Source organism: Puntigrus tetrazona, chromosome 25 (assembly GCF_018831695.1).
Source record: "Puntigrus tetrazona isolate hp1 chromosome 25, ASM1883169v1, whole genome shotgun sequence".
Classification (NCBI taxonomy): domain Eukaryota; kingdom Metazoa; phylum Chordata; class Actinopteri; order Cypriniformes; family Cyprinidae; genus Puntigrus; species Puntigrus tetrazona.
This window is the reverse complement of record NC_056723.1, coordinates 3,740,474-3,758,552: the sequence shown is the minus strand read 5'-3', so window position 1 is coordinate 3,758,552 and position 18,079 is coordinate 3,740,474. Positions and strand designations below refer to the sequence as shown.

General features: G+C 38.3%; 2 protein-coding genes across 2 annotated transcripts; both read right to left on the bottom strand.

The window, feature by feature from the left end:
- Window positions 1–19: 19 nt before the first annotated feature.
- Window positions 20–4,889, bottom strand: psma4 (proteasome 20S subunit alpha 4). Its single transcript, XM_043227944.1, has 9 exons — window positions 4,773–4,889; window positions 4,301–4,326; window positions 4,159–4,201; window positions 3,879–4,041; window positions 2,165–2,242; window positions 1,991–2,079; window positions 1,785–1,915; window positions 653–776; window positions 20–294 (listed from the first exon to the last, which is right to left on the bottom strand). Exons 2-9 carry the CDS (start codon window positions 4,301–4,303, stop codon window positions 140–142), a joined length of 786 nt encoding a protein of 261 aa, XP_043083879.1. The 5' UTR covers window positions 4,304–4,326; window positions 4,773–4,889; the 3' UTR covers window positions 20–139.
- An 807-nt stretch (window positions 4,890–5,696) lies between these two features.
- Window positions 5,697–17,373, bottom strand: ireb2 (iron-responsive element binding protein 2). The gene is made up of 21 exons (XM_043227943.1): window positions 17,300–17,373; window positions 14,719–14,814; window positions 14,420–14,585; window positions 13,424–13,561; window positions 12,930–13,172; window positions 12,769–12,838; window positions 12,081–12,264; window positions 11,857–11,996; window positions 11,581–11,752; window positions 11,397–11,497; window positions 10,989–11,105; window positions 10,735–10,894; window positions 10,512–10,647; window positions 9,756–9,840; window positions 9,396–9,677; window positions 9,191–9,295; window positions 8,156–8,298; window positions 7,851–7,998; window positions 7,642–7,764; window positions 7,338–7,523; window positions 5,697–6,716 (listed from the first exon to the last, which is right to left on the bottom strand). Exons 1-21 carry the CDS (start codon window positions 17,322–17,324, stop codon window positions 6,603–6,605), a joined length of 2,934 nt encoding a protein of 977 aa, XP_043083878.1. The 5' UTR covers window positions 17,325–17,373; the 3' UTR covers window positions 5,697–6,602.
- Between the last annotated feature and the right edge of the window lie 706 nt (window positions 17,374–18,079).

The window sequence follows — 18,079 nt, the reverse complement described above, 5'->3', positions numbered from 1 at the left end:
AGCGAAACCACTAGACACGTTTATCTTTTCGTTTTGTGTTTATTAAAGAAAATGACAGATCGACAGACAGAGCAATATGAATTTCTCTGGGAATCCAAGAGGGCGTTTTGCATTTCAATAGAAAACAAGTGCATGCGTTTCATTTGTCTTTCTCCTTCTGTTCTTTCTCTTTCTTGTCCTTCTCTGCTTTGGCCTCTTCTGCTTCGTGTTTCTTGATGAGTTCTTCCACTTCCTTCTGCTTGAGGACTTTGATTCTGGTCTTGCCGTTCTCTCGTGTCAGTGTGGCGATCTCCACTTTAAAGACGGACAGGAAAAGGGAACGATTAAATGGTTTTAAACGTAATATATGCAACTAATTGTTTTAGAATACAACGGTGATATAAGCTGTGATTGAGACAATACGGCGCAAAATTGAAAGAAACAGACATTCTGTAAAAGGGTTTGTTGCTGCGTTAGCATTTGTGTTTGTCGCCGCAATTCAGCACGCGATCAGCTGCATTGAGCCGAGAGCTGTGATGGATTGTGGGTCTGTACATGGTGTCATGAGATCATTCATAATGCAGAAGTCTGCTCTCCGCCAGACTGCCTCAATCCTCCAGCCTCGTCTGCATGCTAAAACATTTATTCCATCTCCGTCTTGCCAAACACACACCTTTCTCTGCTGAGAGCTTGCTGACGTCCATGGTCTTGTTCAGCACTTTGACGGCGAGAGCGAGGGCAGACGACAGAGTCATCTCTCCCTCTTTATAATCCTGCTTCAGCATCGACACAGCAGCCTGAAACACACACTCCGTGTTTCAATATCTTTTTTGTCAGGCAGGAACAGAAGTCATGTTTTAAGGACAGGTGCTTTGTCACCATCTACTGGCCAAAATCATGATATTACTGCGCACTAGTAGATGGACATTGCGGCTTTTTTTATTTTAATGCACTAATTTAAGAAGAAACACTGATTCCAGAGTTTACCAGTAAGTAATATTTGACTCAATCTACATGATTAATCAGACAAAAAGTGTGCAAAACATGTAAAATGTTTGGAGGATATCATTTTTTTCTTATAAAATAAAATCTGAAACATTAAGACACACATTGAAAAGATTTAATAAAGAGTTAAAAAAATTGTTAGTTTCTGAAAGAATCAAATTAGGCAAAATTTTCAATGCATAAAATAAATTTAAAAACATGTTCACAAAGGCTGCTTTAATTTGAGCAAAAGTAAAACAGCATTTTTGTGAAATATTATATCTATTTAAAATAACTGCTTTTTATTTTACTGAATTTGACCAAATTTGACAATCTGAAGTTGACCATTTTTATTTATTTCTGTGATTAAAAGCTGAATTTATTGGTCTTTAGTGTCAGATGATCCTTTAGAAAACATTCTATTATGCTGCTCAATTAAATCATTCATATTGAACAATTGTGCTGCTTAATATTTTAGTGAAAACGGTGCTACCCTTTTTTATGACTGCTTCATCAATAGAAAGTTTAAGAGAACAGCATTCTTTCGAAATAGAATTATTATGTGATGTTAAAAATGTCTTTACGGTCACTGCTAATTAATTTAATTCAGCCTCTGCGAATTAAAATATTAATTTCTTCTTAAAAAAAAAAAAAAAAAAACTTTCATTCATTTTGAACTTATTCATTAAACCAAATGATTTGTATGAACACATTTGGTTCAAATGAAGAGTCCAAAGTGAATTTTACTTTCTAGCACTAGTTGGGACAGATTCAGTGCGTCACATGTTCGAAGAGGACCGTGAAGCGTTCCTTTCACTCACTGCGCTGTTGTTGCCGATGCACGTGGCTTTCCAGCCTCCGTAGTTTCCGCTGGGGTCGCTCTGATAGAGCTGGAAGCCGTAATGTTTGTCCCATCCCATATACAGCAGAGACACACCAAAGGGCCTTTTACCTGACAAAACACACAAGTACGGTTTACGCTCCACAGCCCAAAACTTCACCAGGATCATGTTAGATTAAAATGTACCTCCAAACTGCGTGTAAGCCTGCTTGATGTCGCACAGCGCAGTGACCAGCTGCTCGCAGGGAATGGGCTCCTGATACTGCAGCAGGTACCTGTTCGCACATCATTACGTACTGCGTCAATCTCGAGACTCTCGTATGCATCGTCTTATAAAAGTCACAGTGACATTACACTCACCTCTGTGCGATGAGTCTCAGCTCGTTTGTGAGGACGTTGGCATCTGATGTAATTCCTGCTACGCTGCATGCCATGTCTCTGCATTACAGAATATATATCAGAGCTGTTAACATCGATTTTTATAAAACAACAAATAAAATTAAAATATTTATGCAATTTCTCCTATATCAGAGCTAAATAATACTTTCCTTTAAAAAAATATGCAGAAAGCACAACACAAAGCTAAAAATGTATATAAATATATATAAAAAATAAATAATAATAATAATATTATATATATATATATATATATATATATATATATAGTAAAAGGTCATTCAAAATATTAACAGACACTGTAATAAGAAACACAAAATTAACACTGCCATACACACTTATAAAATGCATTTAAATATTAATTCTAAATATTAAATATTAATATAAGTTCTCCAACAACACTGGCAGAAATGCGATTGAACATCAATTCTACATTAGTATTTAAATATAAAAATGAATGCATTAAAGCTAATGCTTTCTTTAAAGGAATAGTTCACCCAAAATGAAAACGACCCCATATTTTACTCACCCCAAAGCCGTCCTAGGTGTACATGACTTTCAGATGAACACAGTCAGAGTTTTTTTACACAATGTATCCTGGCTCTTCCAAGCTCGTCAATGCGGCCATTATTTTGAAGCTCAATAAATCGATATATCAGCAAGTACTGTGTAAAACTAATACGCCTTCGGGGGGTCATCACACGTCCTCTGAAGCAAATAGATGGGTTTTTGTAATAAAAGGTATTTCTAGTAGGGGTGTCACGATGTACCGGTATTGACGATAACCATGATATTAAAATCATGAAATACAGACAACGTGTTCATTTAGGGTGGCACTATATACCAGTTTTGGCGACAACCATGATGTTTCATAATTAACAGGACTCTTATGATAACGACAGCGCTAGTGTCTGGTTTATCTCGAGGTGGCAGTAAGACGACGACGCACTGCGCACCAAAAATGTGGGAGAGTCGAGGCTCTGTCCATAGCCCGAAAAAAGTTCGACATTTGACTCCAGAGAAAACAGCTCCTTAGACCAGCGCTTTTTCCAGTCCTTGCGTGTCTCTCTTAGTTAACAACCGATTCTGATCATCAGATAGAAGTTAGAAGTGAGCTAGAAGTGTGTTCCGATCGACATGGACCCTACACAGTGACCACTGCTCTCTACTCCCATTAAAGTTAACTTCGAAACATTCATTCACGGATTTGCGCTGCGCAAAGAAGCCAGAACTCAGAGCTCAGTCTGTTAGTTATTCACTTTGCAATTTTATAACTAGAAATATCTTTGTTACAAAAACCAATCGATCTGCTTCAGGAGGACACGTGATGACGTATAGGTTCGTTTTACGCCGGATAAATAATGGCCACTATCCACCAGCATTATCAAGCTTGGAAGAGCCACAATACATTTTTAAAAAACTCTGAAAGAAGTAAATCATACACACCTAAGATGACTATGGGGTGAGTAAAATATAGAGTAAATTTCATGTTTAGGCAAACTATTCCTTTAACATTTTCTACAGAAATAAAGTATAAAAACCTAAAAATAAAAATACTTCAACCTCTCTGTGAAAACTTTAAATCCCATAATTATGACGTTATCTGTGTTCCAAGTCGTCCTGAGTTTGAATCATTTTAAGGCCACGTAAATGATTTGAATCTGAATGACTGACTCACTCATTGAGTTTGTAAATCTTCTCGGAGAAGAACACCTCGTCCAGGAGTTTGTGGATGTTCCTCCTCTCAGCCGCCAGCAGCACGCCGTCATTGGCCAGGATGCCCAGACAGGTGCCAGCGTGACCGATGGCCTCCATGGCGTATTCTACCTGATACAGACGACCTGCCAACAACACAACACTCACAAACCGAGACCTTCTCCAAATCACGAGAAATCAACGTTTAGAAAAACAAAAACATGCAATGCAAATGATGCAGTTGTGGATGTGGGGGCTCTCACCCTCTGGAGAGAAAATAGTCGTCCTTGAGTCATATCTCCGAGACTGTTAAACAAATCAAAAGCAAATTGTGAATAACTCTGATAAAAACGAATCAATAAACTGCATAAAAAATAGATTAAACGCACCAATAATCCAACTTACCATTATGCCTTTAAATAAAATGAATCCTGCAAACAGGAGAAAATCGGATTAATAACCAATTTTATATAGGCATTTATAACTATTACATTTATTGACTTGCTATTTTATGATGCTGCCAGAATATACACACTCCTATAGCAACAAAATGAAACAGAAAGTAGCAGGAAACATCTCAAACACACATCTAGCCAACCATATATACTTATTTTACCATGTTAAATTAATATAAACGAGAGACTTAAGCATAAATATGGATTTTAAAGCTGCTTTCTGTTTCTCCAGTATGAATGTGTTTTAGCTTTAGCATTAGCATGACAGCATGAAGCAGCAACTTTTCATTTCATCTAAATGTACCCTACGCTCAATTATTCTTTCATCGGTTTAGCTAGTCACGCGCGCACAGAAGGCCTTACGTTTTAATGGGCATCATATATAATGTCTAAAATACGACAGAGTAGTATTATTTTCATACCTAATGACTGAGTTCGCGCTGCCTGGACTCTGTTGCGGCTCCAACTCCGCTAAAGAACCTCAATGCAGCGAGAAGCGCGTCCACTCTGGATTCACTTCCATTGGCGGTCACGTGTGTTACGTCAAGCTCTGCGATTGGTTCCCTTCTTTTAGTTAGCGGCAGAGCCATAGCGCTCTATACTGCTCTGGTTAGCTGTAGGGCAAGCAATTTGGCTTTATATGTTATTTTATATTATTATTTTTTGTTATACAATTAAAAACTTGCACTACATTTGTGTTTAAATACATTTTTGAAATAATTGCAAAATTTAAAAATTCCTTTATGCATAGAGCAAACAAATATCCAATCAGTTACACTACAAAAAATAACTGGTTAATAAGATAATAAGAGTCATGCATTTGGGAAATCATAGAAAGAACCGGTTTTGTAAGAATAATTTGTTTCCGAGTCAGATTACGGTCTGCTTACAGGGCCTTTGTGCTGATGAGAGTGGGTGAGCTAGATTGTACGTCCTACAGAAAGGAATCGTTCGGTTCAACAGCGCCCCCAGTGTAAAGGAAGCTACATTACCATATATTTTATAATAAGTACTACGAATATTTCAGAGCACATATTAAACCACAACTCAATTCTAAAATGCATATCATATTGAATTTTTACATACCCAAAAATACACCAAGATGAATGAAATAAAATTTCTGTCATACTACAGAATGGTTTACAAGTCATTTGCTTGCAATTTGGACACTGATCACTCTGTACTCTTGCGTTTCACTAATTTGGATTACACTGATCGTGCTCCATGGTTTTGATTCACTACAGAGAACTGGTTCATGAGAGTCATTTGTTTGCGATTTGAACTACACCGATTGCGTTGCGTTGCCAGCCTGAGGTGTTAGAAACACAAAAAGGACAAACTCAGCATGCAGATCTCGCTATTTATTAAAAATTATTTACAATAACAGCATAACCCAAGAAAAGAACAATGATTTTTTTTTTTTTTTCAATTTCTACTGCATCGTTCACCCCCGCGCTGAGGAGTTGCATACTGTCTTCACATACAGAACACAAGACCTGAAGCCAAACATCGCAACAAGGCAAACAGCACTGATAGTACCAAAACCAGCCATCATTTACTCTCTAATGTCAGCTCAGAGTAATATATTACGCTTATGGTTGAACATACTTCCTTAGTCATCGTTGTCACTCATATCCCAAGTAACAAAAAACACTAAATGGACGATCATAATAAATAAATCGTTACTCTACTGGATCGGATGAAATCGATAAGTGCGCTTTTCTGTCGTGACGGCAATGTGTGGACGTTCATACAGAAACGAGAGCCGGGAAATCAAAAAAAAAAAAAAAAAAAAAAGAACAGTGAGCTAACAAGCTTTGAATCTGGGGCGTTTTCGCTCCGTCAAAATTGGCCGTGTTAAAATCAGCACCATGAAAGAAGAGCAAAGCCTCCATTGGCTGTGAGGTCGTCGTGCAGTCTTCGCGTCCAGCACCAAAGAGCTCAGAAGAACAGTTTTCTTGACACGCGTTGCAGGCACTGCAATACGAAACGCCCAAATGAAACCTACCAAATCTCACGCTCCACAAGCAGACCGTGGAAAACACACACCGTATCGCGTCTGGCTGTGGAGACGATGATCTGGAGAGAAATCTTGGACATTTGTTTTTTTTTTAAGTGCAAAATAATGACGTCCTCCGGGACGGGAGGATTCGGCGAACAAGAGGCACAGAGTTTATAAGGCCTCCTGAAGGCCTCTGGGTGGCGCTGTACTGATCAGAGGTCCATGGGTGGTCTCCGTGGCTACGATTGTGCTACGGCAGCAGAGAACGAGCTACGTACTTCAGGATGCCTCCGTGCCTGAAAAACGCCACGTCCATGTCGTTCTCGAAAAGAGCCACGACGCTGAAACTCTTCCCCGTGCTTGTCTGAAAACAAAGGCAGGCGTGGATGAAAATAAGCACGGACAAACGAATTGCAGTTTAATTACGAGCAGGACTTTTCTTAATTGAATATCTATTCATTTTAATCTTATTCATTTTACAGATTAGTTAGTCTTGTTGTACGATTCATTAAATGGACTAGTTTGAAAGAGGGTTTTTTTGACAATCAACCTAAACTGCTTTTTTGTTTCTTTTATTTTTGTGAACCAAACTACACTTATTGTGATGTACCTTTTCATTTACACACACAAAATGTTTTAAATCGGACTGCAGTAGCTACTACACCGATTGTTCTACGTCTTTTTGATTCACTAAAAAGAACCGTTTCATAAGAGTCATCCGAACGTGATTCAGCCAACCATGGCAGCAATTGCATGCTTTTGATTCAGTCCCTTTTTAGTACATTTGGCTAAACTGGTTATTCTCAATGTATTTGATTCACTAAAATCAACAGGTTCAAAATATACTTGTTTTGTCTTTTCAAAAAAAGATTAATTGATTTGTGAACAGTTCATAAGAGCTGTTTGTTTGTCAGTCAGATAACACCGGTTGTGCTGTTTCTGTGTCACTTCTCCCTGATGTTTTATCCACCGGGAATCACTCTACCTGTACTGTCAGGTGCTGTCTAGGCGTGAGCTCCTGTGGGATGTTGATGGTGAACCGCTCTTTTCCGCACAGCTCCAGTGAGTCGGCATTTTGTCCTGGCAGGAACTGCAGCGGAGCGATTCCCATCCCCACCAAATGATTCCTGTGAATCTTCTCAAAGCTCTCCGCTATCACCGCACGGACACCCTAAAGGAACCAGTCAAGACAAGTCTCTATATTAAGTGTTTGCTCAGAATTAAATCACTTTGTAACTTTGTAGTGGAACAAACGCGGTTCCACAGGAGGAGGATTACGGGACCAGTACCATTAAATAAGGTCCTTTGGCAGCCCAGTCGCGTGAGCTGCCGGAGCCGTACTCTTTCCCTGCCAGGATGATGAGAGGAACGCCATCTCTCTGATAGCGCTCGGCAGCTTCAAACACATCCAGCTGTGATGAGAAAACACGTCAGATCATGACAGACTCGGAAGGAATCAAGCATTAATTGATTGAACCGGTTCAGTCTGGTCACTGACCGTCTGTCCTGATGGAATGTGCAGTGTTTTGGGTCCGGTCTTCCCGAGGAGGCGGTTTTGAAGCTTTATGCTGGCAAATGTTCCTCGAGTCATTACAGCATCGTTTCCTCTCCGTGCGCCGTAGGAATTGAATTCGCGAGGGGTCAATCTGTATCAGATGTATAAGCGAACTGAACTTAGTTTCTAATAGTCTTTATACACGTATGAATGAAGAATTATTTACCGCTAAATGCAATGGATTTCAAAGTCAAATATACGAACATACAGAGAATAAACGGTACAAAAACCCTTCCGAATCATCTCACCGTTTGCTCTGAAGGTATTTGGCGGCAGCGCTGACTCTTGCGATGCTTCCCGCTGGAGAAATGTGATCTGTTGTTACTTTATCACCCAGAAAGAGGAGTGGGTACGCTCCCTCAATGGACTGAGGAGGGCACACCTCTTTAGACTGAGACGGAGAGAAACGGGCCGTGTTAATGTCAAAGCACCGTGATCTGTAGCTAAATAACAGTTACTATTAACTAAAATGAATTAAAATCAAGCTGAAAAAAATATCAAATGAAAAATCTTTCATTTTGCAACTGACAGAAATAAAATAAGCTGAACTACTAAAACGGAAAGATAAAAAAATTAAGCTAGGCAGAAATATTGATATTAAATATTTTAAACAATTAATAGTACACAAACAAGTTTTTGTTTGCAGGTGTGTGTGTTCTGTGTGTATTTATTATCTATATATAAATGTACACACATACAGTATATACTTCTATACATCCATTTACATTCATATAATTTATTTTAAATAAATATATTTAATATATAAACATTAAATTGTTTTTTAAATATATACATGGTATAAATACATGTGTGTGTATTTACATAGACATGGTAACATTATGTGAACAATTTAATTTTTTTATTAAATCACAAATTAATCGTGATTAATTGCATCTAAAAGAAAAAAAAAAAAAAAAAAAATAAATAAATAAATATATATATATATATATATATAATTTTTTTATATATATATATACACACACCCACACACCCACATACACATGGATATATATATTTAAAATCTAAACATTAAATAAATATATATATATATATATATATATATATATATATATATATATATATATATATATATATATATATATATATATATATAAAAAACACACACACATATACACATACACATATATACATATATATTATTTGAATATAAATTTATACATGCAAGTATTTTCAAAATATAAGCTTTTATTTTGAATGCTATTAATCACAATAAATTGTATGACAGCACTAATAATATGTAAATAATACTGCATGACACGCACCAGTTTGCTGAAGAAGGACGGACATCGAATGTAGGTGGATTTGGTATCCCACGGGAAGAGGGCAGATTCAGCAGACTCTAATCTGTTCCAGAACGTACTTCCTTTCTGCAGACAACACACAAATCAGCCATTATTGCACCGAGTTCAAATAAACAATAGTATTTTCCATGGAACGTGTGCTATTATTATCATCATCTCATCGCACCTCGATTCTGCTCCTCAGGTCTTTGAACATGGAGGCGATGACAATGTTCTCCTCCGTGTGGTTCACCTCCTCTTTGGTTGGCCAGATGTCCCGCAGATACACGTCCTTCCCCTCCGAGTTCACCCCCAGCGGTTCCGTCTCCAGGTTGATGCTGACTGTGCCTGCGATCGCATACGCCACCACCAGCGGAGGTGAAGCCAAATACTTCGCCCGAACGCAGTCACACAGGCGTCCTTCTAAATGCCTATTTCCAGACAGCACGCCACAAGCCACCAAGTCACCCTGCACACAAACAGACAGATTAATACACAGCAGATCGGAGAGAGGAAGCGACGCAGAAATGGGATTAAACTGCCTCACCTGTTTAATGGCATCCACCACACTCTCAGGTAAAGGTGCTGTATTTCCCACACAAGTGGCACATCCATAACCCACCACCTCAAACCTGAAACACATCCAAATTCATGCTTATTCAAACAACTGTGACAAATGTGTGTACCTAAAAATATCACTATTATTATTTTTTGTAAATAGCCCCTTATTTATACATTTTTTATTTATTGTTAGTACCCATTTAGTTCTTATTTTTACTTGCAGTAGGCTAATTGAACATTTTAATTAATCCAAAAATATGCACAAAACGCTGCATTTTATTATCAAGTATTGCAAAAGCAGATAATGTTAATTAACATTAAATAATATTAACAATAATTACTGTTCAAAACACGCATTTGACCATTATATACATCTTATACATTTCTAAAAACTATATCACTTTAACAGACGTTTGGTTTTAATCATAGTTTTGCTAAGAATGACATTGCTCTGTGTGTGTGTGTGTGTATGAATGAGTGAATATACTGGTTTTTGTGGTTTGTAGGGACAAATATTTGTGTATTGACAGGTGCTTTTTAAGGATTTTTTTAACTGCTAATTCAAAAGATTTAAAAAAGAAAATTGTGTTTCTCTGAAAATCTAAAAATGTATAGGGTATAGCTATATAAGGTTGTCGGGTAAAAGCTGATACAGTTTGTACACTGTAATAAAAACCATTACACCTTTAAATAACAAAAAGCAACATGTGTGAGCGCGCGCGTGTATACATGCTGCATGTACCCGAGTTTCCTGAGGTAGGGCAGGACTCCACTGGTGTTCAGGTAATGTGTGACGGTTCCACTGCCGGGCACCAAACTGGTCCTGATGTAGGGTTTTACCGTCAGACCAGCCTCGGCGGCTTTCTTCGCTAGCAGACCTGGACAAAACACAGACGTACACGTCAGATTCACTAAACCTCGTGCGAACAGCTCATATCAGATCCTGAGGCGTGTTGAGGTCTGACCTGCGGCCAGCATGACGGACGGGTTACAGTTGTTGGTGCAGCTGATGACAGCAGCAATGACGACGGATCCGTGCGCCAGGTTGTACTCAGCCCCCTCGTGCAGGAAGGGGACCCGAGTTGCCTGCTTCTCTTTGGATATGTGAAAGCCCTTAAAACCCACCTGCACATATAGCAAAAACGTATATAGCGATATTAGTGATGTGCTTTGCTAACTATATATATTTTTTCAATTCAATATGATAATGTGCATTCACCTTCTCATTTAGGCAGTTGATAAAGTCTTCCTTCATGCATGTCACAGCGACTCTGTCCTGAGGCCGTTTAGGCCCACTCACATGAGGGACGATTGAGCTCAGGTTCATCTCGATGACCTATGACACAAACCACATCACATGATTCAACAGGGGAAAACCCTATACAATATTTTCAGCAGCAAATCAGCATATTAAAATGATCTTTGATGGATCGTGTGACACTGAAAACTGGAATAACGATGCAAAAAATCCAGCTTTGCATTACAGGAATAAATTATATTTAAAAAAATATTTAAAAACATTTTAAGCTGTAATAATACTTAATTTGCATATAAATTCCTAAACTTCGTTTAATTCTCAAAAATGTTAATTAAAAAAAAAAAAAGAAAGAAAGAAAAGTTAACCAACCTCTGAATACTGTGGCTCTTCTGATTGGTCGCCGTAGCTTCTGAAGAGTTTGATGGCCTTTAGATAGTCTTCTAAAAGCATAAGCTTCTCCTCACTGCAAACTGATAAAAAAAAAAATGCGTTAAGCTACTTCTTTACAAAGACCTGAAGCTTTTTAACCTAAAGTACACAGGATGGTCCATACTGGTGTGTTTAAAGTGCTGAAGGGTGATGTCATCTACAGGAAAGAAGCTCACGGTGGCGTTGTACTCCGGGCACATGTTAGCGATTGTGGTCCGATCCGGAGCAGAGAGCTGCTGCACACCAGGCCCAAAGAACTCCACAAACTTCCCACCGATTCCTGCCTGACGCAGGTGCTGAGACACAAAGATCAGATCGAATCAGATCAGAGCATCATTTCTTTATAATTAACAATTTACTAATTATGTCATACATTAAGGAAACAAGGACCACGCTGTACCTTAGTGATACCCAGTACGATATCAATAGATGTGGCAAGGGGATTAATGGTGCCCACGAGTTTACAGCCGACAACCTGGGGCAGAGTCAACGACACTGGCTGACCTAACATGACAGCTTCTGATTCAATGCCTCCAACTCCTGAAAGAGCGTGAGAGAGACAATGTGAAATAAACAAGACGAAATAGCGCACAAATACAGCACAATGACTAACATTATGCTTACCCCAGCCTAGGATCCCAAGGCCGTTGATCATGGTGGTGTGAGAGTCTGTTCCCACCACGCTGTCAGGATAAATAAACCCCTCCCCTTCCTGTACCACCTGACACAGGTACTCTAGATTGACCTGATGCACTGTGTTGATGTCTGGAGGAACTACGTTGATGTTTTTAAAGGCTTTTGAACACCACTGGAGAGAAAATAGTGAAAAACAAGCATTAAAGTACCGTTTAAACGTTTGCTGCCCGAGAAATATTTCTTATTCTCAATGTAGAAAACTGTTGTGCTGCTTAATATTTTTGGGGAAACAGTAACATTTAATGTTTTCAGGTTGCTTTGATTAATGGAAAGTAAAAAAAAAAAAAAAAAAAAGAGTCTTTTGTAACAATATGTACAAGAATAAAAGCACTATTTCTTTCAGAAAATAAATGACTGAATTTACTTCAATATTGAACTGTCCCATTTTATAACGCATTACTGTACATGTTACTTTAAAAAATAAACAATATTTGCTGTCATAATTGAAAATGATAGCCACTTCTAAAACACTTTTCTAGGCAGGAAACATAAAGACTTTTCCGGTTAAATTTACCTCCTGATAAATCTTTGATGATCTCACTTTTAATAACTTTATTGTGATATAAATCCAAATACATTTTGCGTTGTTTTCTTGTAAATATAAAGAAAAGCTCACCTTAAAGAACTGCAGCCTCTCTTTGTTTCTGTTGAGCTCCATCTCTTGGTTTCTCATCATTGTTTCAGGCCTGTGTGGATCAGTCAGACATCGGGGCATCAGAGAATGCAGACAGATTCATGTGAGAGGGTGTGTGTGTGTGTGTGTGAGGTGAGACGTACTCTGACACAGGCTGCAGGTGGAAGGGGCACAGGAGGGGTGTGTTCTCTATCTGTACTGCTGCACTTCTGCCACTGGAAGCGTCAGAGCAGGACGCTTTACTGCAGCCGCCTCGATGACCCGGTCGTTGACCCGCACAGTGACCTCCGGTGCTGCTCCCTCGTGGAGACGGTCTTCCAGTAGGAGACCTGGCAGCGGCACCGTGACTATCCGTGTCCGTGGCGGGTGGAGGGCTCTGGATGGCACTGAGAAATGAAGCAAATGCTAGTTAGCGATTTTGCCGTTTGACGGTAGCAACATGCTGCATCCTGCCTGGTTAAGCTCATAAAAAGAGACACTTTTCACAAATACAGAAGCACAATACATTATAACCTTAATTACTGTGTACGTTAGAAGTCCTAGCCTTAATCACTGTTTATGCTAATGTTGTAATTGTTGGGTTTTAAAACATAAATCCCGCCTTAATCCATCCTTTAGCCTTTACGCTCACTCTCACCATTTGCTGTAGTCGATCTGCAGAGAATGATCTACGATGAGGTCTGTGGGGCATCTGGGGTTCACCAGGTTGGGATCGACCCCCTGTTTAGCTAAAGCATCTCTCATGGCTGCCAGATCCACCATAGCAGGAATTCCCCTGGGAACACAATGGAGCTATCAGGATGTAGTCGACCTTATGATCAGGGCCAGTTAGTGCCTTTAAAGATAGGACCGTTCATCTAAATAAAGCACTGTGATATGATTTACTGCAATCTAAGCCATCTTGCCATACTTGACAAGAAACAAGAAATGCTTATCCAGAAAATACAAGCTTTAAAGGCTCCAAGCCCACGTCGACGTTGTTAGTTTGAAAATTAGAATGTTATCCTTTGGAAAAAAAACAAGAAATATTAGTATGGTCATTTTGAATTAAAATTTTAAGTTTACATGGCCACTCAATCTAAATACATTTTTCAGACCCAACATTTATTTGTGCGCGCTCACAATAACAACAAAACATTGCGCTTTTGTAAAATAAATGAAAGCAAATAGAGTGCGATCTCTTTCTTTGTGATCCTGAACCCGAAACTCCCGCGAATCATTGCAGATACGAAAAACATATCTACAGAAAGCCAAACGTCATCTTTCCAATGATTATGTAATAATTTAACGTATAAAAAAAAAGTACTAGTTTATCAATTAATTATTAAAATGATAATGCAGCCCCCTCAATGCATTTCGCTGACACATTCATTATCATTACTTCTGCCAGTGTGCTATGGCACGCTTTACGTGTGGGCTCGAATGTTTATTAGGCTACGTAGACAATTATAATGAACTAAATCGTTTATTAATAATATGCGTGATTAGTCGATTAATGCTTTGAATGTACGGCTACTAGTCGGCCAGAAAAAGCCTTAGTCGAGGGCAGCCCTAAAAACGAGCACATTTTAAATAGTAATCACAATTTTTAGCCAGTGACATAAAAATCACGCAGGCCTACTCAATTACTCACGTAAAGTCCTGTAGCAGAACCCTGGAAGGCGAGAACGCAACCTCGGCCTGGTTCTGCTGCGTTTGCCAATCCAAAATACTGGAGACATCGTCCGTCTTTATGTAGAACCCGTCACACTTCCGGATGGCGGACTCCAGGAGAACCCGCATACAGAACGGCAGTTTCTCTACAAGAGAATGAGTCAAGACTTTAATTTTACTTTTTTTTTTTTTTTTTTTTTAAATCTGAAATCGTTTTATTCAGCAACGTCGCTTGCATTTGTGCATGATTTAATTCTGTTAATGCACTGAGCTACTCACCATATCTGACATCACTCAGCTTCTGTGGGTTGAAATATCGGCGCTCTTCGTATTGTTCGCTCTGCAGAGTGTCGATCAAATGGCCAAATGGATGTTCTGCACAGAATAAAAGACATTAATGAGAATTTCCGAGCTGGTCAACCAATGCTATTTGTCTAACTGTGACAGGAGAAGAATGGCTTGTGTGTTGGAAGCTCATTAATCTGATCTGGATTCGGGTTTGGCTGTGACCGCACAATGACCAAACAGAATCAAAACTGGCCCAGATTACAGCAGACCAACACCTGCAACGCTTATATAACTCAAAGAGAGTATCTTCTCCTAAACCGCCACTGTTCTCAGGCTTTCACCTCTTCCCTCCTAAAGGCTAAAGCCCCCTTTAGAAAACACAAAGTCTACAGCTGTGGGACTTGTGTTGGCAGTGAGTACTGAGAGCTTACAACCCCAATACACAGCCGTTTAGGGCAGAACCGAGCAAGCAAGACAATTGAACATTCATTTAAGCATTGCACCAAAAAAAAAAAAAAAGACAATGAAAGACAGTACGATCTCGTTTCAAAGCCAACATTCCCATTTATAGAAGCATATTATGATCAAAATTCAAACAACTGCAAATTAAGCATGTGCATTTCCTAGCTGTGCCTAGAAGCAAACGCCCTTTTGGATACTATGGACAACAATAAACCATTTTCACATTTTCTCATTTCACATTTTTTTGTGCATTGTTATGTGTTGTCAAGCTGTATTGTTAAAATACAGTTCTATTATTACCTAAATTCAGAGTTTTAAGATCACTGTTACTGTTTTTATCCTGTGTCAAAAAACATCATTTATCAGGTATGTGCATTTGTTTAATGTAAACAATGCATTGAAAAATACTTATAATAGTACTGCTATCTACCTATCTCTCTCTCTCTCTACCTATATGCACTTTGATTAAAATAAACGCTTTTAATCAGCAAAGGACACATTCAATAGGGTAATAAGTGACATTTACAAGTTAAGACATTTATTAGATTCCAAAAAAACAACTTTATCCAAATAATTGTAGCCTTGGTGGGCATAGGAGACTTCTTTCAAAAACAAACAAACCAAAAATATGAACAAATTGATGAACAAAATATGAACTAAAAATGCTATTTTAGTAATGTCAACAGCATACATTTAACAGTTCTCATTAATTTGGCTGGCTTTCATGACATTGCATCCAAAGGGGATCAAATCAGTTTGATCAAATTGTCTTTTACAGATTAAAAACTAACGCACGGAGACACACACACACACACACAGAGAAGAAACAGGTTGTGTTAAAGTAATACTAGCACTGCTCCAGTCAGATCTGCATGCTGTCACAGAAAATTCAAAGAATTTAACCCATATCCATGCAGAAGGTTTGACAGTTCACTAAAAAAACAGAAGAGAGACCAACAATACAAAACTCACATTACTTGGCATGTACTGCTGTATATTGAAACGCAGTGTGACTGCATGTGTGGTGGATGAACATGCACAGACACACGCTTATCACTCACAGCCTGCGTCTGCTGCCTGCTGCATCCATTAGATTAGGTTAGATGAGTTCAGGTTAAACAGAAACCACAGGAAAGAAAGAACACAAACATGCAACGCCACCTACAAACACACAAATCCCCTGATCTATATTTATGACACGGAAGATAAAGACACTGGGTGGGAAAGTAAATAACACTCTCACTAACAGACAATCAGATTACAGTTGGATCAGTCCACTGACATATACACAGTTAAGTATAATTATACACATACAAGAAACCTTTAGGCATTTTAGACCTTTGAGGATAATTCCCTCCCAAAGTTTTCCCATAATGCAGGCGGTTGGTTCACAAAATGTATGCATCTCTAATAATTTAAGTTCATTTTAAGAAAAAAACTATTAGGCCATTTTTGAGCGTTTTACAGCAGTTAGAACAACCTTGTATCAAGAAAAAGAAGTGATAATGTATTGTTTGTTGCATAATCATAAAAATAAAAAAATGGAGAATGCTTTGCTCTTACCATAGTATAATGGCAATAAAAGACAGCAGTACTACTTCAAATCATATATATACACACATAATAATGTTAATTATCATATTCACGTACTTTAATATTTATATATTACATCAAAGCAATACTACGGAAACCATGGCACTGCCGTGTTACATATGTGCTATTGTAAACAATGCACAATAATTGACCACTGTACATAACAGGCTGCATCTCAACGCCTAATGAGCTGCATGCCTAGACAACATTTTCGCCATTTTAACGTTATACGTATTCAAGCAGTCGCTGTCAAGGTGGGAATTTCACTAGGTTTCGATACACGTCGGTTTGTGATCGCGTGAGGTGCATGTTAGCACGCGACCTGGACGTCAGTCGCTCTCTCGCCGCTAGCAGTGCTGCTAATGACAAAACCGCCTCTTTCATCCTTCTAAAAGTGAATGTTTACGGGCCGTTTTAACACGAAATTGTGACTTCGCGCATAACCGGTTGTATATATCTCGATTAGAGCGTAAATGAGGTTAATATTGCTATTTTTGCCAGTAAAAACAGCCCTTACCGTGCTGATGAGAGCCGAGCGCCATGATGACTCCTAATATTAACACGACTCCACTCGCTCGAGCCACGACAGCTAGCCAATCAGCAACCAGTACCTCCCTGGGGGACTGTCCAATCAGAGTGCAGGATCTCGCACAGCGTTCAATCAACAAACCACATAAAAGTGGATGTAGAGATGATCATTTTTATTAAATGAACACATCTATATTAAATGTTAAATACTTTATATCGACAATAGTTACGTGTAAATGTCTGAAGACATTCATTTATTTAATATAAATAACAATTTATTTTTATTCATCATATTTAAGTGTGTGTGTGTGTGTGTGTGTGTGTGTGCGTGTGTGTGTGTGTGTGTGTGTGAACATTAATATTCATGCATTACTACAGATACAGATCATTTAGTCTATTTCATTTCAGAAATTATTTCAAGCAATTATCTTTTGTTCTGTATGTACGATTTTTTTCTGAACGTAAAATCTAAACTGATCTAAATTCTTTTCTGTGGTTTTATTAACAGCTTTTTATTTTTAAATGTATCCTTTTCAGTCGAGCCATTGCATCTTTACTTGGCCTTATTGTATTGGTAAAACAATGTAAAGTTCTTCATATTGTTAAACACAACAAAAATGCTTGTAGTTGTTCGTGTTTATTATGCATATAAAAAATTACAAATATGTTCACAGAAATTCATGTCTTATTCCATGTAATTCTGAATAAATTATTTTAAGCAATATTTTATATTTGTGTTTTGTAATAATGCAATGCGTTTTAGAACAAG

Bases quoted from the DNA above. Each gene is read 5' to 3' on its own strand.
- ireb2 (XM_043227943.1), bottom strand. From the start codon at position 17,324: ATGGCGCTCGGCTCTCATCAGCACG. The intron at 13,562-14,419 runs GTGAGTAATTGA...TTGTGTTCCCAG, and splicing joins GTTCTGCTACAGGACTTTAC to GGGAATTCCTGCTATGGTGG. The intron at 9,296-9,395 runs GTGCGATGAGAT...TGTTGTCTGCAG, and splicing joins ACCTGAGGAGCAGAATCGAG to AAAGGAAGTACGTTCTGGAA.
- psma4 (XM_043227944.1), bottom strand. The intron at 4,042-4,158 runs GTGAGAGCCCCC...TGTTGTTGGCAG, and splicing joins GACTATTTTCTCTCCAGAGG to GTCGTCTGTATCAGGTAGAA. The intron at 295-652 runs GTGTGTGTTTGG...CCGTCTTTAAAG, and splicing joins CAAGCTCTCAGCAGAGAAAG to TGGAGATCGCCACACTGACA.